This window comes from Capricornis sumatraensis, chromosome 9 (assembly GCF_032405125.1).
Source record: "Capricornis sumatraensis isolate serow.1 chromosome 9, serow.2, whole genome shotgun sequence".
NCBI classification, from domain to species: domain Eukaryota; kingdom Metazoa; phylum Chordata; class Mammalia; order Artiodactyla; family Bovidae; genus Capricornis; species Capricornis sumatraensis.
This window is the reverse complement of record NC_091077.1, coordinates 58,050,774-58,076,850: the sequence shown is the minus strand read 5'-3', so window position 1 is coordinate 58,076,850 and position 26,077 is coordinate 58,050,774. Positions and strand designations below refer to the sequence as shown.

General features: G+C 40.5%; 1 protein-coding gene across 1 annotated transcript in view; it reads right to left on the bottom strand.

Moving 5' to 3' along the window:
- Positions 1-5,682, bottom strand: part of STK32A (serine/threonine kinase 32A) — a 135,785-nt gene extending 130,103 nt beyond the window's left edge. Inside the window, exons 1-2 of the mRNA XM_068979677.1 lie at positions 5,585-5,682; positions 1,283-1,430 (exon numbers count right to left, since the gene is read on the bottom strand). Of these exons, the coding sequence (XP_068835778.1) occupies positions 1,283-1,334 (52 nt within the window). The 5' untranslated portion in view covers positions 1,335-1,430; positions 5,585-5,682. The remainder of the gene's footprint in view (positions 1-1,282; positions 1,431-5,584) is intronic.
- Between the last annotated feature and the right edge of the window lie 20,395 nt (positions 5,683-26,077).

The window sequence follows — 26,077 nt, the reverse complement described above, 5'->3', positions numbered from 1 at the left end:
AACTTCTCAGTCTCCCTTATAACTAGGTATGTATGTGCGAGTGTAAGTGACAAGCAACAGGCAGATCACATCCTTAGAAGGAGTGGGCTTGGTCTCCCCACTCTCCCCCTTCCCATGGCTGGGATGCGATGCGGTGCTGAGCCACCCTGAGGCATGAGGGTGGCAGTAATGCTTGGGCTACAAAGGGCTAGAAAGAAGCCAGCTTGTCAGAGCCAGAGTCCCTAACCCCTCAGAGTTACATCTCACCTGGATTACTTATGCCTAGATTGCTAACATGAGAAATAAAAACACAACCGTCTTCTTTAAGTCACTGTTACTTGTAAGTTTCTGTTTTAGCAAACTTTCCTTAATGATTCAGATGCTGTTTCACCATTTTTGCAAAGTGTCTTTAGGATCTCAAAATGATAAACTTCTGGAGTTGAAAAAGAACTTCAAGTTTACTACCCTCTCCTCTCACTTGATTGATGAGGAAGTTGAAGGTAAACTTCCTGAGCCACACAGGTAGCTGAGGGCTCAAATCTTCTGAATTTCCATTCATTGTTCTTTTCCTTTTGGTCCAATTAACAGAACTCCCTGGAAATGATTCTGGGGGCTGCCTCTGGGGCACCTGGGCAACTTACTACCTGGAGTCCAGGGCCACCTTTTCCCCAGACAACCTAACAGCATATGCCTATAAGGCTGCTGTAAAGTTTCACTTTTATACAATGAAACTGATTCTTTTTCCTACGACCTAGCATTGTGGAAATTGGCAAGGACCCCTAGGAATATGTAAGTTGGAAGCTCAGAAGGCACCAACTTCCCTCACTTCACTCTACAATATTATGAGTGTTATCATTCACGTGCAATTTGATAATATAAGAAATTTTCTGTAACAGCTACCAGTAGGGGTAACTTCATCTGTCAGGGGAGCAGCACAGAGAATTAAATCATTTAGTTTCAAGGTCTTCTATTGAAACCAGGTGCCCACTCACAGCTCCCTTTGGACAAGGGGTATTGGTAAAGTCATGATTAAGAAAGCTATCCAAGGTCCCATGGAAAGTGGAAGGTAAAATCCAGCTCTTAGCATGCAAGGTTATGCTTAGGCTTATCCTTGCATTTCTACCTTTTTTAAAGGTCTTTTAGGTTGGCAAAGTTCGCTCTGGTTTTTTCCTAAGATGCTATGGAAAACCCTGAAGAAACTTTGTGGCCAATCCAGTACATGACAATTTACTTATGAAGTTAGGAGCTTATATCTGAATTCTGCAAGTTCTATATTTATATACAATTATTGAACATTTCTCACCATCATCATTTTCATCAAACACTGGTTGTTTGCTTGAAGTGTTGGCTCCCATAGTCGAGTCTACCCAGACCTGGATCTTCCACTTACATTATTCGAGCAGAAACATTCATCTTCACTCAAAAGGGGTCTGGAAACCTCAGCTAGGTATCTGGGAGATAAAAAGAAAAGGAATTCTTATGATATGGTATACTCAGGTGTACCTGATTACAGACTAGCTGAAATTAAGCTAATCTGAACCACTGCGGTAAAATGTTTCATTCTTGAAAATGATAATTTCAGAAATAACAGAGAACATCTTAACATCTGGGAGAACCCGATACATGGCCTCATCAGAAGTGGACCTGGACTTATAAAGAGGGAGGAAAGCAAAATATTTTTCTAAATGTGAAGACAAGTTTAAAATGAGGTCAGCAATGCTTTTTTAAAAAAAAAATTACTTTTGGCCATGCTGTGTGGCTTGCAGTGTCTTAATTCCTCCACCAGGGATTGAACCTGGGCCCCTGTAGTGAAAGTGCTGAGTCTTAACCACTGGGCACCAGGGATTCCCAGCAGTGCTCTATGTAACACATATAAAATAAAATAAATATTGTATTATGATTTTCTGTATCTTTGAGAAAATAGGTTAATTTTAAACATTTTTTGATGGGTGATCAAGTTAGTTTTCAGGCGTAAAAAGACATCCCCTCTTTCCTCTGACCCTGGAAGTTACTACAATATCAAAGGCACAAGTTCTGAGTTTGGGCTTGACCATGCCAGCAAGTTGCAGGATTTCATGGAACATATTTCTTTTCTTCCCTGAACTTGAAGATCATAACAGTCCTTACCTCAAAGACAAATTAAATGTGATTTCATGAGATAATACCTAATTTATTTTCACAATACAAGTGCTCAATAATTGTTGGCAGCTAGGAAGCTCGGATAATACACAAGAGCTAAAAAGCCCTGAAAAGTGTATATTTACAGCTTTGATCATTTTTTACATAATTATAAAAAAAAAACTTTACTTTCCTGGAAAGTGGTATGGAAAACTGACCCTGATAATGGCTTTTAAATTGCCCATCTCTCATGTGGGAGAAACAATGCCTTCTGCAGAAATCACAAGCTCGGATGCCTACAAGACTCAGAGAGAAATGCAAATGAGTGAGCTGGACCAGGTGGGAGATATTACTGCCTGCTGGGACACTGGTGACCTGCGAAATCCAGCCTCCATCGAAAAGATTGTTGCTAAAGTGCAAGCACAGGCCCTGGGGGCCAGATCTTTAGGTCTACCCCACAAAAGGATAAAAACCTAGATTTTATATAAAACAATATTTAAAAGTTCCTATCAGCTATATGACTTGAGCATGTCTCATGCATGGGACAAATATGGCTCATCAGTTCAGTTCAGTCACTCAGTCGTGTCTGACTCTTTGTGACCCATGGACTGCAGCATGCCTGTCCCCGTCCATCATCAACTCCAGGAGCATGCTCAAGCTCATATCCATTGAGTCGGTGATTCCATCCAACCATCTCATCCTTTGTCATTCCCTTCTCTTCTTGCCTTCAATCTTTCCCAGCGTCAGGGTCTTTTCTAATGAGTTGGCTCTCGGCATCAGGTGGCCCAAGAATTGGAGCTTCAGCTTCAGCATCAGTCCTTTCAATGAATATTCAGAACTGATTTCCTTTAGGATTGACTGGTTTGATCTCCTTGCAGTCCCAGGTACTTTCAAGTCTTCTCCAACATGAGACAATCTGTGTGAGGCAACTAGCACTAAGCCTGGCACTTAATTTACAAAGAATTAATATTAGCTATTGCTACTTTTATTAGTGCAATATTTCCTTATCATGTATTATTTTTTAATATGACACCTATTGATTTCCTCTTGAACTTTTTGCACATGACAGGAATACAAGTTAGAGTCAGAATGAATCAAAATAGAAAAAAGTGTCCCAAGTGAACCTGGACTAAGGATGACTAATTGAAAAGGAATTTGAGTAGCCCCTATGCAAATCTAGAAGAAAAGCTCCTTTCCTATTAGAGGAAATGTAAGTAAAGCCTTCATTTGGAAGGCAGACTCATTAAGGAAATGCTACTTTTCATAATGAAAGCCAACTGCTGGCAAAGTGCCTTCTGGACTTGAAAAAGAAGCATTAAATGGAGAGCAAAGACAGAGTCAGCAATTAGGAAGCAAGAGATTAAATAATATGGGGGAGGGGAGGGAGGAGCAGGAGGTAACTGGTGGCTGGAGGAAGCTCAGAGGGGATGATGGAGATGAGAGAGATAGAAAGAACTCAGCTGTATCTCTGGGCTACAAAGGGTTTGTAATCCCTGAGGAAAAGAGGATGAGGAAGAAGTGGGTGGGATACTCTTAGTATTTCCTTGCTGGCTAGGGAGAAGCAATGGAGTGCCCTGTGTGTTTCATTACTGCATTTAAAGTCCAGAATAAGCGGGGAATAGTAAAGGTTGAGCCACAGACGACATCAGAGAGGCTTAGTCCTAAAGAGAACATCAGTTTTAGAGTTATGATTGTTAACATTTTGTGAGTAAAACCTCAGTACACATAGCTTTCACACCACACTCAATCCTGCCACTCTTAGATTTTTCTTCATACCTCAGGCTTTTCTCAAGTAGCCCATCTTCCCACAGCACAAAGTGTACTAAGCACTGACCTTGTAAGTTGTCAGGTCAGAAACAGAAAGAGGGATATGATCACCATTTGCCATATTTCCGAGTTCTGTTCTGATGTGCAGGCAATTTTGTTTACCAAAGATCCAGTGATGTTCTTTAGTGTAGAAAGAAAATATGTAAACAGGGAATCACTCTTGTCTGGGGTATGGGCAGAAGACTTAGCCTATGGGGTTGTAGCTTATCCATTGTGTTTCATACACATTGTGTTTAATCCTGTCTAGAATCGTCTTTCTTTTTTTTCTCCCTTTGTAGATAACCAAACTGGTAACTTTCCCTAATATCCAGAAAGATATCAACCTTTTCCTAGCAGGCAAATGGAGACACATCTTTTCCATTCCACCGAACAAGGCCCAGAAGAGCTATAGGCCTTTCCTACCAACCCCCACACCCTTTCCTGACCTGATATTAACTCTGCAGTGTTACATAAGCATCATTTTGAGATATCAAGGGGGCAGTCACCACCCATGGAAATGAACATGCTAGACAGAAAATATAAGAGAAACAGCAGTGTGTCTTATTAAGGAAATCAAGGAGTTTTTAGATTCTCCCTTGACCTGGCCACTTAGCAGATTATTAACTGTAGACAGTGTTTGACCTTTGGCCTATACTTTGGGAGGAGGTCAACAGGTGAGCTGCTCCAAGCAGCTCAGGCTCCCTAGGTAAAGAGGTGTCTTCTTCAGGAAGAACCTATGCTGTGATGCAAGAAAGCTGTCACTTCTTAGAGAACCGTCTAGTTTTATTCCCACAAGATATGCACAGACATAACTTATTTTCTTTGCATCTGAACAACAAAACTGCATAAACAGAGGCAAATTTAGAAACACAAGAAAGAAAGAAAATATCCTGAAAAAGATCCAAGTTAACATCACTTGCAATTAACTATTGTTTATATTTCATCAACTTTTGCTTTATCGTTTTTATATATTAAAACCTATAGGAAAATAGTTTTTCCACTTCAATCTTCATGCCAAATTCATTCACTTTCATACTTCCCCCATACAGCTGCAATTATGAATGTGATTGTATACATTTTGCAGACTACTTTCTGTGATTTTACACACACAACATGTCTTTTAAAATGTCACCTAAGTGACATCAGACAGTAGGTATATTTTGCATCTTACTGATCATTACCATTATACTTATGCTATCTACAAGTATAATGTAGATTATACATTATACAGCTCTGATTTCTGCTTTTTAAGTGCTGCATAGCAGTCCACTGTGTGACTCCATGGCACTTGGTATAAAACCATTCCAATTCTTCAGCTTTGGGGCAGGTGTGTGTGGGGAGGGGCGGCAGGGGGAATTCTGGTGCAGATGAAGCCAGCCATCAAAGGCAATGTTGGCTTGTCTTGAGGCTGGATAAGAGAAACAAGCAGAAATATTGATACCTCCCACACTTACCCCAGCAAATATTTATTGAAGTCTGTCTGTGTCTTGACCTGAGCCAGAGGCTGGTGGACAAAGTGGGGTACGCATTTCTAAGAAGCTAGGAATGGCCCCTATCAGCTTGTAGTGGGTCATCCCAACTGCCTGCTTTGTCTTCTTTCTCTTTCAACTTCCCAGTTTCCCACCAGTGCTCTTAGTATGCAGGTTTATTTAAAAAGGAAAAGATCTAGAGCATCACTCACCTAGCTCCGTTATCCCTTCACGCCTTCGGAGAAGGTCAGACTGGTGCTTCCACCCGGGGAACAGGGGCTAAAAGAGCAACTCCGAGCAAGAGGAGTGAGCGGGGAATGGAACCTACCAGCCTGGGTGCCCCGGCAGCCGGTGTGAGCGCTGGGCTGGGCGGAGGCGGGCGGGCACCTGCGGCTGGGCTGCCGAGGGGTCCAAGCGCCAGCCGAGCGCGCAGCTCCTCTGGGAGGGGTGGCTCCAGGGCGGAGGCCAGACGGCGGGCGGGCGGTCCCAGGCGCCCTGCTCCGCAGAAGCGGTCAGGCCGTCTCCTGGGCTCCGAGCTGCGCCGGGGGAAGGCGAGGACGGAGGACGGCGCGGTGGGGAGCTGGCGGCGGGGTCCCGCGGCGACTTGGCACGATCTGGAGCCGCCGGCAGGCAGAGCACGCCCCGACTTCCCGGACCGAGACCCGGTTCCCCTGAAGTGACCCACTTCCCCCCGCAAGAAGCCCAGGCGGTGCCTGGGAGGAAAGTGGATGTGGGAATGGCAGATTCTTAGACTTCCTAAGGGATGTTACGAAGATCCAAGAGAAGGTTGAGAATTTTATAGATCCTGACCTGCAGGATCATTTAACGATTCCTTTTTCACCGATTTCCCCGTTTCACAGCTGGGGAAATTGAGACACAGAGAAGGAAAATGCTTGCCCAGTGTAACAGAATTAACGGAGAGAACCTGTTCTAGACCCGGATCTCTTGGCTCCCCTAGCCCCCGTGTTTAACCCCAGTGCCACTCGAAGTTTCTTTGTTCTCTTCCATGGCAGTTCCCTCTACTTCCCCTCTGTAATAATCAACACGCTTGAAATAACTTCTTACCGTTTTCCCTCTGACTCAGGAGTCACACACACTTAAGCCATTGGAGAATTGACACATAGGTTTCTTTTCTTTTTTTAGATTTTGAAGATCCCCCGGAGAAGGGTATGGCTACCCACTCCAGTATTCTTGCCTGGAGAATCCCATGGACAGAAGAGACTGGTGGGCTACAGTCCATGGGGTCCTGAAGAGTCAGACAGGACTGAGTAACTTACACTTGCACTTTTCATAGTTGTTTCACTGTATATAAAATAGATAACTCCTGGCACATAAGTTTCTTACTGAAATGACCAGGGTGTGAGAAGGTGGTCAGTGGTGAGGCAGGGAGACCAGAGGGTGTAGGACTAGTCTAGGAGTGGGTTGGAAACAGTTTATATTCAAGTCCAGCGTTCCCCTGCAATGTGAAAATGCCAGCTCTGTGTTGCCAAATATTCAGATTTTAAAAGAGAAGCTAGAAATGAGAACTTCTGCATGAAATGTCCCATCATGTATAAACACTGGCATATTTTTAAAATGTTTAAAAACTATGTTGGTCCAACAAAATGCGTCTGTGGCTGATGTGTTTTTTTCAGACTCTACTTTTTAAAATTTATCTAGATATAAAGTTGCACAGAGCCCTGGAACCACCTCAAGGTTCAGTTTAGTTCAGTTCAGTCGCTCAGTCATGTTCAACTCTTTGCGATCCCATGGACTGCAGCATGCCAGGCTTCCCTGTCCATCACCAGCTCCCAGAGCTTACTCAAACTCATGTTCAGTGAGTCAGTGATGCCATCCAACCATCTCATTCTCTGTCGTCCCCTTCTCCTCCTGCCCTCAATCTTTCCCAGCATCAGGTCTTTCCCAGTGAGTAAGTTCTTCACATCAGGTGGCCAAAGTATTGGTGTTTCAGCTTCGGCATCAGTCCTTCCAATGAGTATGCAGGACTGATCTCCTTTAGGATGGACTGGTTGGATCTCCTTGCAGTCCAAGGGACCCTCAAAAGTCTTCTCCAACACCACTCATGGGTACACTCTATCCTAGGAATGTAAAACTTGACATAACCTTGAACTTCAACTGGCCTACTCTCTCCTTTGACAGTGGAGGTCCTGAGGAAGGAACTTCCTAAAGGCCAAACTGAGTTGGTGGGAGAACTCTGTAGAAATTTACTTTATATTGCTAGCTCCTTATGAAAACTTGTTTGAGAGAGGATCATATGATGTAGCTGAAGATTTAAAGGGGAATTTTGGTCAATTTCCAAAACAGGACAATCCAATTTAGAAAAAAAAAATTTTTTTAAGAATTTATTTTGGAGGAGGGCATGTTATTTTTAAGGCACAAATCAGACACCTGACTGAAAATACATTGTTTTTATATAACATCTGGTAGTTTCCAAAATACTTTTGTCTTCATGGCATTAGAGGGGCAGTACAAACTTATTGGACCTATATTATTATCAGCCTCTCTCCACTAGGAGATAACAATATCCATTTTATCACTGAGAAAACTGGCGTTGCAACAAAGTGGGCTGAGACTAGAACGGAAGTCTCTGGAAGCTGCTTTTGGTGACGGTTAGTATACTGAGCTTTGGAGTTTCCAATTTTAGTAAAGGGCGTAAAGCTCATTCTTATCAGCTCTGATTGATGGAGGATTAAATGAAATAATATATATAAAGCAGCAGAGTATTCTTGCCTGGGGAATCTCATGGACAGGGGAACCTGGCAGGCTACAGTCCATGGGTTGGAAAGAGTTGGACATGACTGAGCGTCGAAGCACAAGGAACACAGTAAGCACAGAAACCGGCCACCTTACGGCTGTCGTTTTCATTAGCAGGCTGCCAGATTCAGCCCCAGTACGGTTCGGATATCTTTTGGCTTCCTGTGTGATGCAGTGGTAGGGAAGGTCCCCTGGAGCAGAAATGGCAGCCCACTCCAGTATTCGTGCCTGGAAAATTTCATGGAGAGAGGAGCCTAGGGTGCTACAATCCATGTGGTTGCAAAGAGTTGGACACGACGGAGCACACATGGTTTCTAAATATTTTCTTTTGTCGGAACAGTAACTTTTTCTTAAAACTACTCATCGGTCCTAATGTATTTAGCCATGTAAAGGCTTGGCATACCCTGGGTTTTATAGAAAAAATATTGATCCTTATTCTTGTTTCAAATGCAGACCTGTTTCAAAGAGCTGATTGTGATTTAACCTTTTCTTTACTCATTCAGTCATATTCTCTTGTCCTTATTCCTATCTTAAAGCTGTTTAAGGAGACTGCCATTAAGCAGTTACTTGAGAGACTAACCCAGCCAGATACTTTTATGATCTTTGGAGCCCTCTCGTGGATAGGAGAATGAAGCGACCAGTAAACCAGTGAGGAAGTCTTGTCCAGACAGATTCCCAGAATTTTTTTTTTTAATGTTTTTTTTTTTAAAAATTATTATTGTGGTAAAAGTCACATACTATAAAATATACTGTTTTAACCATATTTAAGTATTCATTTCATTGGCACTAAGTACACTGACATTACTGTACAACTCTCACATCCTCCTCCTCCTCAATTTTTCCTAAACTGAAGCTCTCTCCCCATTAAACATTAAGTCCCCATTCCCCCTCCCCACCATCCTCTCATGCCAGATCCCTGGCATCCTCCAGTATATTTCTGACTTTCTGAACTTGACTATTCTATTCTAGGTACATTGTATAAGTTAGATATCCAGAATTTTTTAAAAAAAATGCTTTTTTTGAGTCATGGCTTACAGCACAAATGCTAATACTGCACCAACCCAACCATGACATTTTTGGCTTGAAGCTGTCCACTGGGTTCCACCACATTGATAATAAAGTGACACTTTTTTTCATCAGTAGGTAAAACCTTATTGCACTCATCTCATACGCTAGTAAAGTAATGCTCAAAATTCTCCAAGCCAGGCTTTAACAATACATGAACCGTGAACTTCCAGATGTTCAAGCTGGTTTAAGAAAAGGCAGAGGAACCAGAGATCAAATTGTCAACTTCCTCTGGATCATCGAAAAAGCAAGAAAGTTCCAGAAAAACATCTATTTCTGCTTTATTGGCTATACCAAAGCCTTTGACTGCATGGATCACCACAAACTGTGGAAAATTCTTCAACAGATGGGAATACCAGACTACATGACCTGCCTCTTGCTTCCTGTATGCAGGTCAGGAAGCAACAGTTAGAACTAGACATGGAACACCAAGACTGGTCCCAAATAGGAAAAGGAGTACATCAAGGCTCTATATTGTCACCCTGCTTATTTAACTTATATGCAGAGTACATCATGAGAAATGCTGGACTGGATGAAGCACAAGCTGGAATCAAGATTGCTGGGAGAAATATCAATAACCTCAGATATGCAGATGACACCACTCTTATGGCAGAAAGTAAAGAAAAACTAAAGAGCCTCTTGATGAAAGTGAAAGAGGAGAGTGGAAATGTTGGCTTAAAGCTCAACATTCAGAAAACTAAGATCATGGCATCTGGTCCCATCACTTCATGGGAAATAGATGAGGTAACCATGGAAACAGTGTCAGACTTTATTTTTTTGGGCTCCAAAATCACTGCAGATGGTGATTGCAGCCATGAAATTAAAAGACGCTTACTCCTTGGAAGAAAAGTTATGACCAACCTAGACAGCATATTAAAAAGCAGAGACATTACTTTGCCAACAAAGGTCTATCTAGTCAAGGCTATGGTTTTTCCAGTGGTCATGTATGGATGGGAGAGTTGGACTATAAAGAAAGCTGAGCACCAAAGAATTGATGCTTTTGAACTGTGGTGTTGGAGAAGACTCTTGAGAGTCCTTTGGACTGCAAGGATATCCAACCAGTCCATTCTGAAGGAGATCAGTCCTGAGTGTTCATTGGAAGGACTGATATTGAAGCTGAAACTCCAATACTTTGGCTATCTGATGTGAAGAGCTAACTTATTGGAAAAGACCCTGTTGCTGGGAAAGATTGAAGGCAGGAGGAGAAGGGGATGACAAAGAATGAGATGTTTGGATGGTGTCACTGACTCAATGGATATGAGTTTGGGTAAACTCCTGGAGTTGGTGATGGACAGGGAGGCCTGGTGTGCTGTGGTCCATGGGGTTGCAGAGTCGGACACGACTGAATGACTGAACTGAACTGAAAACCTTATACTTTCCATTCCCTGTCAATTGGTCGAACTTCATCTAGGGCCAGTCACTCCAGTGATCATGGCTTTCTGTAACACATGCTGAGATTCCCACCAGGACACTTGAACGACACTTGTTCATGCATGGACATGGTTCTGAACTCCTTATCGGTCAGCTGTCATCTCAGTTCACCTTTCTCTAATTGAGAGAATCCTTCCCTCAACTTCTTACCTGAAGTTGTTTCCCTGCCACTTTCTCCATTCCCCACCACACTAATTTCTTCCATCTTATCACTTATCATAACCTATAATTAATTTGCTCATGTAAATTCTTTGCTATGGTTTCCCCCATTGAACGCAGGCCCTGTAAGGGCAAGAATAGTATCTGTCTTATTTACTTATTTACCATTATACATCAAATGCTGAACTAGTGTTTGATAAATAGATTGTATTTAATTATATACTTGAATTTTTCATCATTCTTTTTATTAATTTTTCTTAATAAATGCTCATTTAAACAATTTTTATGCTCTACAGTATTGTGTTGGTTTCTGCCATACAACAGTATAAATCAGCCCTAAGTATACATATGTCCCCTTCCTCTACACCCTCCTCCCACCCCCACCCCATTCCACCCCTCTAGGTTGTCAGAGAGCATCAGGTTGAGCTCTGGGTGTTATAGAGCAACTTCTCAATAGCTGTCTATTTTTGTAATGGTAATACACATGGTTCAATTCATCATTCTTTTTATTTCTTAGTCCAGGAGGAAAATATAAAAAAGATAGATTACACATCAAAGCAGTAACCATTCAGGATGTAAATGGACCTTTCAGTTCAGTTCAGTCACTCAGTTGTGTCCAACTTTTTGTGACCCCATGAACCGCAGCACACCAGGCCTCCCTGTCCATTACCAACTCCAGGAGTTCATGCATACCCATGTCCATTGAGTCAGTGATGCCATCCAACCATCTCATCCTCTCATCCCGTTCTCCTCCTGCCCTCAGTCTTTCCCAGCATCAGGGTCTTTTCCAATGAGTCAGCTCTTCACATCAGGTGGCCAAAGTATTGGGAGTTTCAGCTTCAACATCAGTCCTTCCAATGAACACCCAGGACTGATCTCCTTTAGGATGGACTGGTTGGATCTCCTTGCAGTCTAAGGGACTCTCAAGAGTCTTTTCCAAAACCATACTTCAAAAGCATCAATTCTTTGGCGCTCAGCTTTCTTCACAGTCCAACTCTCATATCCATACATGACTACTGGAAAAACCATAGCCTTGACTAGAGGGACCTTTGGAGCCATATTTAAAACCAACAAAGACAAGTAAGACATGACAGCAGGACATGAGGATTTTGTGGTTTGAATGGAAGTGTAGCCACAACTTGAGATTGATAGGTGTCCAGTGGGAGCCCCTGGAGAGCACTGGTTACCTCTGCCTGAAGGTGCCAGAAGTTTCTGTAACATTTGATCAGTTTCTTGAAGGATGAATGGAGCGGTGTTAGAGGGAGAGCAAGGCTTTTCAGATCTGCAGACTGGAGGCATAAAAAGCATAGTTTTATGGGAGACATAGGAAAGATTTAGTGTGACTGGTGAGTAAGGAGTAAATAAGTATAGTGGGAGTAAGAGGGGATGGAAGAAAGTTCTGAAGAACCAAATACACTGTGCAAAAGAGCTTGAGGTTTAAACATAATGAGTGTGGAAAGCCCTCAGATGTGTTAGGCAGGAAAATGGACCTCTTTAGAGTTGAATTTTAGTATGATTTGCTCTACCCTCTCCACATAAGACAAAACTTGATTTTCTTTTGTCCTGGTATGCAAATTATTCTGCTACTAAAAGGATAAGTTCTCTCTTGTAACAATAAGAAAATTTTCGTTAGGTTTCAAATAAATCATCAGATCTTAGCACAGTGCCTCAAATTTCGGGAGTTCTCAAATATTGGTTGAATGCCATTTAATGTTCAGTTTTTCCTGGTTTGTCCACTTCTACCAATTTAATTACGTGTAGAAATTGTGTAGTAGCCTGAAGTTTTCTTTTAGCTACTATCTTTGCAAAGACCCTCCATTTTATTTCTCAGTTTCATGAAATGAGTGACATTTGTAGTTTCTAAATGGCCTTTACAAATTCTGTTACCTCAAGTTCACAATTTCGTTTAACAACCCATTCCTGCAGGTTTTATCATTTGTGTGCAGTGGGACCAGCATCATGCTAGCAGCTGGAGACACAGAGCTAAGCAGGGCACCCCTGTTCTTGAGGAGCAAGCCCTCGGGTGAGTGAGTGCGCGATACGTATCACACTGTCTTCACCACTCTGCCTGCGAGCATGGCATAGTTTAACTGAGGTAGAGGGAAACGATAGGATGTAATGGGAACATTTTATATTTATAGTCCTAAATAAAAAGATAGACATAGTATCAAATAGTTCCCTCATATGTGCTCACTTGAAACTAAATAACTGAAAAAGAGAAAGAGAGGGAAAATGGGTGAGTTCAAACACATAAGAAATAAATAGTTGTGGTGCCAACACTGTATCCTCATTTGTGGGCTCATTTATTCCACAGCATTCACTGGGGCATGAATAATTTAACTGTCCTCCAGAGAACATGCACAGGAGAGTGTTGTTGATGAAAAGCAAATTTTGTTAGTGTCTGGCAGATCTGGGTTTGTGTCTTGAGTTCGCCATCTAAAGCTTCATCCCTGTGCAGTTGTTTAGACTCAGAGTCTTTGTTTCTTGACCTGTACAATATGGATGCTCATAGAACATATTCCCAGCGAGAACGGCAATGAATAGGTGAGATAATGTATGAAAGCGCTTTTTGCCATGCTTAGTGCAGAGAAATACCTGATAACTACATTACTGTTATTATTACTACACCAAATGTCTCTCTTTTGTACAAAAAGTGTGAAGAATGCCCATCTCACTCCACTCTCCTCAGCACTGTTGGTTTGGAAAGATCATTGCGGGGAGACCTGGTTACAAAACTGAACGTAATAGATACGTATTCTTAGGAGCTCATCATCTACTCAAACTTCAGGCAAATGAGTCGGCAATTTCAAGTCTAGGGTAATTGGGACACGGTAACAGAAGTTAGGGTGCTTTGTGAGTACATATAATAAATGAAGTACGTGGTCTAATCTAGGGGTGGTGACAAAGCTGTCACAGGAGTATAGTAGTCAAGTTCAGTCCTGAAGGCAGAGTACACAGTGGTTGCGCAAAGGGAAGGGGAAAAGAGTGTTTCAGCCCAGGAGAACAGCATGTGCAAAGCTCTGTGGGCAAGAGATGGTGGGCTGTGTTCAAGGAAACCAAGGAGCTTTGGTGTGGCCAGGTTGCGAAGGAAGGAAACAGAGAAAGTAACAAGTGCAGTCCGCTGCCTGTGGCAGAGGCAGCATGCACCGTGTCAGTCACCTAGTCTGTGCGACAGATGCGTAAATCTGTGCTGCTGTACTCTGTCTTCAGAAAACAGAAGCTCAAACTGTTTCAGTAAGTTTCCCAAACTCCTAGCTCTGGTTTACTACAAAGTCAGTGTCCTTCCCACTACACCATAGGCACTATAGGCTTCTTCTCTGTATGGCGTGTGTGTATGTGTGCCTGCGTAGATACCTGTGTGTGACACAATTGTGATCCCTTCTTCTATATCATAAATACAATAATCAAAAATGTAACCTTAAAGAGAGTGGCTGCCCATAAAGTTGCTTTTAAGCCAGAAGATTTCAACCTGGCTTTTCTTTCTTTAAAAATAAGTTTATTTTTAACTGGAGGATAATTGCTTTACAAAATTGTGTTGGTTTCTGCCACACATCAACATGAATCAGCCATAGGTATCTTTGGAAGGACTGATGCTAAAGCTGAAACTCCAGTACTTTGGCCACCTGATGCGAAGAGTTGACTCATTGGAAAAGACTCTGATGCTGGGAGGGACTGGGGGCAGGAGGAGAAGGGGACGACAGAGGATGAGATGGATGGATGGCATCACTGACTCAATGGATGCGAGTCTGAGTGAACTCCGGGAGTTGGTGATGGACAGGGAGGCCTGGCATGCTGTGATTCATGGGGTCGCAAAGAGTCGGACATGACTGAGCGACTGAACTGAACTGAACTGAACTGACACATATGTTCCCTCGTTTTGAACCTCACTCCCACCTCCCACACCATCCTGCCCCTCTAGGTTGTCACAGAACACCAGGTTTGAGCTCCCTGTGGCTTTTCTGATGTCAGTTAAATGATCAACCAAATGATCTATGACTGACAGCTCATAATATACAGAGTTTTTAATTTCTCAAACCATCTCTGTATATTATAATAAAGAAATGAGACAGTCACAACTTGACTTTGTTCTCTACCTCATTAATTTATACCTCACTCTTATGAAAGGTTAGATAAAATTGTGACTATGGGGCAAGGAATTGACCCTACTCACCTATAAACAGTTTGACTCCTTAAGTCACTGGTTCCTTCCTCAGTCCTCTCCTCTCACACGCTCTCTCAATAGTATTTTGGAGCCTGGTGGGCTGCCGTCTATGGGGTCGCACAGAGTCGGGCACGACTGACGTGACTTAGAAGAAGGATACCCAAGAGCATGCAGACTTGGTATTTACCTATCAATAGATAACATAGCAAACTAATAAGTGGTGGCCTACCATCTGCTCTTTCCCTTCTTTTTCTCGGTGTTTTTCTTGTTTTTCTCAGATGGCTTTGCAATGAACTGACCTCCCATATGATCCATATGAGCTGGCCCTCCGTATGACATGGAGTTGTGTTCGGACAATGGAAAATACATATGATGAAATTACATTTCTTTTTTTTTTTAATTGCCTAGGGACTTATTTAAAAACCTATAAATTTATAAATACATATTTTTCATGCTGAGGATGAATGTTAGGTGTCATTGGATCAGTGGCTGTGTTTGTCTTGGACTCTTCTGTGTACCTTTGTGAATTTCTGAGGATAGTGTTTTTTCCCCCCTAAAAATTACCCTCTTTAGATACAAATGTTTCTCAGTTTCACCTATCCATGCTGGAATTAGAGATGTTTTCTCCTAGAGTTCTTTTGAATTTTTCTATTTTTGGAGGCTATTTCAATGAGAAGTTTGAAAAAGGCAAATATGAAACAATCCAGGATATAAATCAAACCAAGAAATAGTGAAATATCTTCAGCTATCTCTGAAATTAAGGATAAAATGCTATCCTTTACTTCTCTCAAAGCTGATCTCCATTCAGCGCATGGTTTCTGTAGGGAATAGTGTAGGACCTAGGGTTGGTGGTGCAGACTGGGTACTTTGAAAGGAAACTTTAGATGAACTACATGGAGTACTGTAGGTACTATATTGAAGGTAAATTACTAAATCAATTTCAGTGTATTTGTCCTAGCCACAGAAGTATCTTTTCCAAAAGTGTCTGTAAATTGTTCAGGTCAGCATGACACAAGTTCACAATGATGTATTTCAGGTGAATTCCAAGTGTGAAATACATGAATACTTAAAGTTCGTATGGTTTCAGTGAAAATCCAAGAAAGGGCCTTATTATCCTTTGTTGGATATCCCTTGTTGTAAGGAACAAGAAATAAAGATAATTATGATGCTAATGAAAGAAAAGAAGAAAAATAGATTAAAACTACTACTGGAAATTTCCTGGAGGTCCAGTGGTTAAGATTTCACCTTCCAGTACAGGGTGTGTGGATTCAGTTCTTGGTAGGAGAACTAAGATCCCACATGCCCCACCCCCCAAAAAAACCAAAGCATAAAAGAGAAACAATATTGTAACAAATTCAATAAAGACTTAGAAAAGTGGTTCACAGTAAAAAATATCTTAGAAAAATAAACTAAAACTAATAATAAATATTTATTTATCATTTCTTATGTGCCAAGCACTGAGCTCAGTACTTTATTTGCATCCCCTCAGTGCTACCAAGGCCAATTTTCAGTCACAAATACTAGGGCTTTAAAAGGTCAGAGAGTTGGCCCAGAGTCGTCACAGGGCAGAAGCCAAGTAGTCTGACCTCAAGGTCTGTGCCTTTCACCACTGTAGATGTTTTTTTCTCTGTGTGTGTGTGTGTGTGTGTGTGTGTGTGTGTGTGTGTGTGTGTGTGTGTGTGTGTTCAGCCACTAAGCTAAGTCATGTCCAGCTCTGTGACCCTATGGACGATAGCCCACCAGGCTCCTTTGTCCATGGAATTTTCTAGGCAAGAATACTAGAGTGGGTTGCTATTTCCTTCTCCAGGGAATCTTCCTGATGCAGAGATCGAACCCAGGCCTCTTGTGTCTCCTGCATTGCCAGTGGAGTTCTTTACTGCTGGGCAAACTGAGAATCCTTTCTTCTTCTGTATGACACTCTTAAATCTGGATTTAGCATACTGCAGCTCCCTTGTCTCCTGAAACACTGATTGGGTTTAGCTCTGTATCTGTGGAGACATCATCAGCCCCTACCTCAGATCAGACTTCCCATCTGTGAAATGAAGACGTTGGACTGAGTTGTTTCTGTGGTCCCTTCTAGTCCTGTTTGTTATTCTGTGATTGTGGAACATGTCCCATGACCCAGCTGGAGCAACCAATGAACACTGCCCAGGACTGAACATGTTACTGAGATGTGGAAATTTCAGTCTAGGGCAAACCTGGACTGTTGATCACCTATTACAGTGCCTGCTGCTTTGACCTCGCTATTCTGGGCACAAACAGTTTTTGAAGAGTTCTCTGAAGTCTTTTGAACTGGGACTTCCTGTTTCTTAGATAAGGTCTTGAAGAACTGGAGAGGAGAGTAGATTATTCAAAAGGTCAGGGCCTGCTTTCTCCCAGGCATCCTATGCTTGAGTTGTTGGGATAGTTTCACCTTCTTTTCCTTTTACTTCAAAATAGTGCGTTAGTTTGTTTTGCAAATTTCCCTTTGCACTGACACTTTAGGAGCGCACATTGACAAGATTCAGTTCAGGTCAGTCGCTCAGTCGTGTCCGACTCTTTGCAACCCCATGAACCGCACCACGCCAGGCCTCCCTGTCCATCACCAACTCATGGAGTACACCCAAACCCATGTCCATTGAGTTGGTGATGCCATCCAACCATTTCATTCTCTGTTGTCCCCTTCTCCTCCTGCCCTCAATCTTTCCCAGCATTAGGGTCTTTTCAAATGAGTCAGTTCTTTGCATCAGGTGGCCAAAGTATTGGAGTTTTAGCTTCAACATCAGTCCTTCCAATGAACGCCCAGAACTGATCTCCTTTAGGTTGGACTGGTTTAATCTCCTTGCAGTCCAAGGGACTCTCAAGAGTCTTCTCCAACACCACAGTTCAAAAGCATCAATTCTTTGGTGCTCAGCTTTCTTTATAACTCCCACGTCCATACATGACCACTGGAAAAACCATAGCCTTGACTAGACAGAACTTTGTTGGCAAAGTAATGTCACTGCTTTTGAATATGTTGTCTAGGTTGGTCATAACTTTCCTTCCAAGGAGTAAGCGTCTTTTAATATCATGGCTGAAATCACCATCTGTAGTGGTTTTGGAGCCCAGAAAAATAAAGTCAGCCACTTTTTCCATGGTTTCCCCATCTATTTCCCATGAAGTGATGGGACCAGATGCCATGATCTTTGTTTTCTGAATATTGAGCTTTAAGCCAACTTTTTCACTCTCCTCTTTCACTTTCATCAAGAGGCTTTTTAGTTCTTCTTCACTTTCTGCCATAAGGGTGGTGTCATCTGCATATCTGAGGTTATTGATATTTCTCCTAGAAATCTTGATTCTAGCTTGTGCTTCCTCCAGCCCAGTGTTTCTCATGATGTACTCTGCATAGAAGTTAAATAAGCAGGGTGACAGTATACAGTCTTGACGTACTCCTTTTCCTATTTGGAACCAGTCTGTTGTTCCATGTCCAGGTCTAACTGTTGCTTCCTGACCTGCATACAGGTTTCTCCAGAGGCAGGTCAGGTGGTCTGGTATTCCCATCTCTTGAAGAATTTTCCACAGTTTATTGTGATCCACACAGTCAAAGGCTTTGGCATAGTCAATAAAGTAGAAATAGATGTTTTTCTGGAACTCTCTTGCTTTTTCCATGATCCAGCAGATGTTGGCAATTTGATCTCTGGTTCCTGTGCCTTTTCTAAAACCAGCTTGAACATCTGGAAGTTCACGGTTCACATATCGCTGAAGACTGGCTTGGAGAATTTTGAGCATTACTTTACTAGCATGTGGGATGAGTTCAATCGTGTGGTAGTTTGAGCATTCTTTGGCATTGCCTTTCTTTGGGACTGGAATGAAAACTGACCTTTTCCAGTCCTGTGGCCATTGCTGAGTTTTCCAAATTTGCTGTCATATTGAGTGCAGCACTTTCACAGCATCATCTTTCAGGATTTGGAATAGCTCAACTGGAATTCCATCACCTCCACTAGTTTGTTCGTAGTGATGCTTCCTAAGGCCCATTTGACTTCCTATTCCAGGATGGCTGCCTCTAGGTGAGTGATCACACCATCATGATTATCTGGGTCATGAAGCTCTTTTTTGTACAGTTCTTCTATGTATTCTTGCCACCTCTTCTTAATATCTTCTACTTCTGTTAGGTCCATACCGTCTCTGTCCTTTATTGAGCCCATCTTTGCATGAAATATTCCCTTGGTATCTCTAATTTTTTTTGATTACAGCACTGCTATTCCATTTGAAGAAAGAAATGGCAACCTACTCCAGTATTCTTGCCTGGAGAATCCCATGGACGGAGGAACCTGGCGGCCTACCATCTATGGGGTCACAAAGAGTTGGGCACGACTGAGTAACTAAACAACAACAAACGATTCCATTTAAAATGACCTCCACGGATGAAAGGAAATGGTTATGTGGAACACTAACTCCATTTTATTAAGCACCTGCTCTTCTAAAGGCACTTTGTGTGCACTAAATGAATTGTGACAACAGTGATTCCATATAGCTATTATTATCCACACTTTAACAGCAAGGAACCTGAGACTCAGAGAAGCTGAGTAACTTACTGAAATAAACAACTGAATCTAAACTAGAATTTGAACACTGGTCAGAGTCCCTGTTTTTCCAAATTCAGAGTCCCTGTTTTTCCCATGCAAGTGGTGACTTCTGCTGTGCAAAACAGCTACAGTTTCTAGTTTATTTGAAAATGGGTGCTACTTATGTTCTTGAAGATTTCAAGTGAACTACATTTAGACATCCGGCTTCTTGCTTTTAAACCCTGACTTTCCCATGCAGAATGACGGGATCATTTCTTCAACAGATAAGAAGCAAGTGTCTTAGAGATTGCTGTATTTTCCCCCTTCTTTGTAAATTCTGTTTCATTAGAACAGAGTTGCATTTCCACTTCTTGTAAGAGTAAGTAAAGATGTATTTTAATCATTAGGATAAACAGACAGTATCAATAGAAAGTTAAAAAAAATACTATTTCCATGGAATTCAGGCAATAAGAAATAACATTTCAATGAATCTCAGCGTTTAAAAGAATTTACTTATTAAACTTCAGTTTTGAATAATATAAATTCCAAAATGTGTCTGTTTAAATCCAGTGTATAATACTAGAATGCCTGGAGAATCCCAGTGACGGGGGAGCCTGTGGGCTGCCGTCTATGGGGTTGCTCAGATTTGGACACAACTGAAGTGACTTAGCAGCAGCAGTAAGTATAAAAAAAAGATGAAAATATAGTTTTGAAATCTAATCATCCATCAGCATTAGCACTCTTTTTGCAGTATCTAAAACAAAACCACAAAATTATGGCAGTGTTGCAAACATTTATTGTATGCTTACTCTGTGAATTTAATCCTCACGAAAGCCTATAGATAAATAACTTTTCCTATTGTACTAACACAGACTCTGAAGTTCAGCCAGATTAATTTATGTGACTAAGAAATATGAGAGAAAATATTAGAAACCATATTGGAAACTTAGTCAACCTAATATCACTAGGATGAATTATTCCAGAAATTTCTTTATTTTTGAATTCTTTCTCTGGGATGGTCTATTGTATATTATAGTAAGCCTAAATAACTCAGGCAAGGTTACTTCTTATAACTATATTTAAATTATTCAATATATTTTAATGCATCCATTGTTAATCTGATCCTATAATGTATGTGTGTATATGATTGCAAACACCCTGGCTATTCTTATGCAGCTTAGAATTTGGAAAAAATGTTGAAATATTAATTCCATTTTTCTAACTTTTTCTGGACTATAGCCTCTTTTAAATATGGTCTCTTTTTCCACATTCTACCTTTACTGAAAAGCTGTCTTTTTCCCAACCAAGAAGAGTTAGATAAACTTTTCAGTGTGGCATTTTTCTTAATTGTAATTTTAACATTTCACTCTCACGAGACACTTAGTATGTTTCCTCTGCTGTCCAGTTATTTCCTCCTTATATGTTATTTGTTCTTTTCAGGAACAGGAAGTGAATGTTATCCAAATACTAATGAGAGTTAAACTGCAAATTGTATTTCAGCAAATGAGATGTTTCTTTTCTCATATATGGAGAAATTAACAGCTCCAAAATCCTTTAAAAGAAGAAAAATTTCATTAGTAAAGATTATAGAAAGCAATTAGGTTCTGAACTAATAAAATGTTGACTTCCATTTATTTGTTGTGTTTCAGTTGCTAAGTCATCTCTGACTCTTTGCAGCCCCATGGACTGCAGTGTGCTAGGCTCCTCTGTCCTCTGCTCAAATTCATGTTCATTGAGTTGATGATGCTATCTAACCATCTTATCCTCTACCACCCTCTTCTCCTTTTGTCTTCAATCCTTCTCAGCATCAAGGAGTCGGCTAATATCCAGTGAGTCGGCTTTTTACATTAGGTGGCCAAAGTATTAGAGCTTCAGCATCAGTCCTTCCATTGAATATTCAAGATTGATTTCTTTTAGCATTGACTGGTTTGATCTCCTTGCTGTCCAAGAAACTCTCAAGAGTCTTTTCCAGCACCACAATTCTATTCCTCAGCGCTCAGATCTTCTTTATGGTCCAACTCTCACATCTGTTAATGACTACTGAAAAACCATCACTTTGACTGTATGGACCTTTGTTGGCAAAGTGATATCTGCTTTTGAATATGCTGTCTAAGTTTGTCATAGCTTTTCTTCCGAGGAGCAAGAGTCTTTTAATTTCATGGCTGCAGTCTTCATCCACAGTGATTTTGGAGGCCCCCAAAGTAAAATCTGTCACTGCTTCCACTTTTTCCCTTCTATTTGCCATGAAGTGATGGGACCAGATTCCATGATATTAGTTTTTTGAATGTTGAGTTTAAGCCAGCTTTTTCACTGTCCTCCTTCACCCTCATCAAGAGGCTCTTTAGTTCTTTGCTTTCTGCCATTAGAGTTGTATAATCTGCATATCTGAGGTTGTTGATGTTTCTCCTGGAAATCTAGTGATTCATCCAGCCTGGCATTTCGCACCATGTACTCTGCATTGAAGTTAAATAAACAGTATGACAACATACAGCCTTGTCTTACTCCTTTCTCAATTTTGAACCAGTCAGTTGTTGCATGTCCAATTCTGACTATTGCTTCTTGTCCCACATACTTATATTGATAGTTAATATTAAATAATTTTCAGTTTGCATAAACCAAAGTTTAATCAGAAGCAAAATTCTACTTAAGTTTGCATGATTTATTGCAGACTCAAACACTTGTAAGCATATCATTAATCAATTAAAAAGGATTATCATATTAATGTGAAATATAAATATCACTGGGCATGCTTTCATTTAGAGTATTTTTCCCAATTCCTCAGCCATTCCTATGAGAGAAGAAGGAACTTATTTTAGCTTCTGAACAGAAGATTAAATAGGTTATTTGTTTTATACAACTTAAAAATGTGACTAGTAAATAGAGAACAATTTGAAAAATAGAATGCATTCTGCCAAGACCCCAATAGTGTTCACTAAACTTATTTCTTAGCTGGATTATAAAATATAAATCTCATGTTAAATTTACATTTCAGTGGCTTCTTTCAGAGCACCTAATTTCATGTCAAATTCTCTGTAGTCCCCAATAAATTCCAGGTCTTTTTTATTTTTATGTATGGTATTCTTTTCTTATGACAAAATTTTATTGCAAAATAATAAATGTAACAAAAATTTTATAATAAAATTCACCCTTTTAAAGTATGTCATGAGACAAGTTTTTGACAAATACATGCAGTCATGTTATGTTGCTTGCTCTTATCACCTCTGCTGTTAATACCAATTCTTTGACTTGATATTCAACCCACAATTTTCTCACCATACTTTAGTTTACATCTTTTCTTTTTAACAAAGGATCAATTAGTAATTATTTTAAATTTTGTGGGATGTATACTCTCTGATACAACTGCAACTCTGTAGTGTAAAACAGTCATAGATGAAAATGTAAACAAATAACAGTGACTATTTTCCAATGAAACTTTACTTATGAGTACAAATATTACATATAATTTTACATTTCACAAAATATTATTATTATTTGATTTTTTGATGATTTAAATGTGTAAAATCCATTTTTATCTCTCAAGCTATACAAAAACAGGTGATGAGGTGGATTTGATCATTAGGCCTTAACTGTACGATCCCTGCTGTAATCTGCTGTTGTTGTTCAGCCACTAAGTCATATCTGACTCTTTGTGATCCTATGGACTAGAATCCTCTGTCCTCTACTATCTCCTGGAGTTTACTCAAATTCATGTCCATTGAGTCGGTGATGCTATCTAACCAGCTCATCCTTTACTACCCTCTTCTTTTCCTTGTCTTTCCCAGTATCAAGGTCTTTTCCAATGAGTTGGCTCTTTGAGTCAGAATTGGAGTTTCAGCATCAGTCCTTCCAATGAATATTCAGGGTTGATTTCCTTTAGGATTGACTGGTTTGATCTCCTTGCTGTCCAAGGGACTCTCAACAGTCTTCTCCAGCACGTAATCTAATGGGTCATAATATCAGAATTCAGTGTAAGGTCTAGTAAACATCTCATCTGGTGCTCTCTTTCTTAAAATCATATACAAAATGAAACTAAAAAACAGTAATGTAATCTAAGTTGTTTAAAAACGTTATATGGAATGTCAGAGAATTTGTGCTGGTTACCTGTAGTGGCTGTCTGGAGTGCTGTGTTGGGAAGAACTTTGAGGTCCAGTCTTGGTCAAATGAGAGAAAAATCATGTTGTGAATGATTGATTATGTCTGCCTTGAGTACTACAGTAGAATCACATGAGAGGGATATTTAATGTAAGCAAAAATTCTCCTGTTTGTGCTCTGCTAAAGAAGAGGGTCTCCCGCACTGCAGGCAGATGCTTTACCATCTGAGCCACCAGGGAAGCCCGATAAAGAAGAGGGAGGAGAAAAGGTGGGCTAAAAAGATAGAAGTCAAGGTTGTGTGAATGAATGGTAGCTTGAGGATGAAGATGAGAACAAATAAATGAACAACAGAAATACCACAAGCTCTTCTGATTGGCTTCCACTCAGGGAGTATGTTCCTCTTTGTTTGAGAAGATGGGTAGGAAAGTCTTGTTCTCTGTCAGGAATATTCACCATACAGAGACACGCTAGGGTTTAAAATACTTTATTTAAAAATTGCAATGTCCCAAATGTAAGCCACTTACATAATCTAGTGTTCAATCTGAAAAACAAAAGAAGTATGTTTCAAGAGAGGAAAATTTGGCTGTGTTGGATGTTTCGAAACATCCAGCATAGAACTTTGGGTCTATGTTTAGAGCCAACATAGAACTTTCCCAAATGCAATTTCGACTTGCTGCATTTTTACCTTGTGTGATGTTCTTAACAACCCAACCTTCTTGAAAGATGTGTCTCTGCTGTAGGTCACAAATTTGACATTCTATGTTAAGCCCAAGATAGCACTGAACATTAAAACTCAATTTTTAACTTTCTTGGTATCCTAACCCCCATGGGTATAAGTGTCTGAAGAACAGTCCAGTGCTTAAGGAAGGGTGCTGCCTTGTCACACTTAGGAGAAACTGAGTCAATTCATCCTCCTCTTTTGAAGTTAAGAACGACTTTCTAGAATGGTGTCTTTACTCATGTCTTTACTCATTCTTCTCAGGCTTTTATATCTGGAGTAAATACATAGCAGGGCCAGAGACTATTCTTTACCTTTCTAATAACTTTATTGGGTGATCAATCCATGAGTTTACCTTAATCATTCAAGTATCTATACTAACTGTTCACCCTTGCAGCCTTCCTACAGAACAAATGGGATCGGACAAACAAGTGTTCAAGCAGTGATACTGAACTCCAGTAATATAAGCTCAGGCCCTGGCTCAGGGTCAACCTTGGCCTCTGCCTGATTGGCAGCCCAGGACCATACTGATAGCAGTTTACATAATCATGAGTCATGGCTGCCATTTTCCCATGCTCAACACTGCTTCTATTATAGGGAAGTTGGTTACAGACAGAAAGGGCAAACACAAGCAAGAATTCTAAACATCATTCCTGCTTCCAGTGCAAGGGGTGTGGGTTTGATCTTGGTCAGGAAACTAAGATCCCACATACTGCACAGAGGGGCAAAAAAAAAAAAATCATTGCTTTCTTTGTTCTCAATTTATAGATACTTCTGTAAATCCTTTGGAAAGTATAGAAGTGGCATATTCCAAGTACAGACTGAAGTGTTAATCAGAGATTAAAGATACTCGATTTCTATGCATCCTCTGCCTTGTTTGCTGGTTCTATTCAACATCTCTTATCTTTGGAATAAAGGAAGTACTGTATTTAGCTCTTTTGGCACAAGGGAGCTATTGAGGATAAATGGTATACTCTGCTTCAGTGTAATTCATCAGGTAATTATATTACCATGTAAAAATTATGATAATAAACATTATTGCTCTAACCATTATTTGTGGTTTATGACAGATAGGCTTATTTTCCCCCAATTAGTTCTAATTTACCAGCAGATACCCTTTTTTCTTACAGACTATAACTATCTGCTCAGTATACTCTTCCAAATGACTGGTTAGGCAAGAACAAAAAACCATTGCCTTTGCTGTATATTAACTAGATAATTGGCACAAATAATCCTTGTATTATAAATAGTTCTCTTTCATCCCAGATGCAACTAGAAAGTCAAAGAGAATAATGTGATAGATGAAGAGAAGGATTCTTTCCATTTTCTGGAGGGAACACAGTGCTGCCAGTGTTCACTTTTTTCCCCCTTTCATGATTTCTACTGACACAGCCCGATTGTGTGGCCCTGATAATTTTCCAAATATGTGAAAGATCATATTTTGTGTTGATAAAGTGACATGACAGCTCTCTTTTACAAACTTGAAAATTCAGTACTTCCTAATTTTCAGAGGAAAGTCAATGCTATACAGGTCAAATTAAATGTCTTTCTAAAATCTTAGTGTTAAGATAATGCTTTCTTATTGTGGTAAAAAAACACACACTATATGAGACCCCCTCTTAACAAAATTTTAAGTGAAAATACAGTATTGATCAGTGGGAGCACAATGTACAGTGGCTCTCTAGAACATTTACATCCCTCATGACTGAAACTTCATGCACATTGCATAGCTACTCTGCACTTTTCCCACCCAGTACATGGCAACCAGTATTTTATTTTCTGATTCTGAGTTTAGCTACTT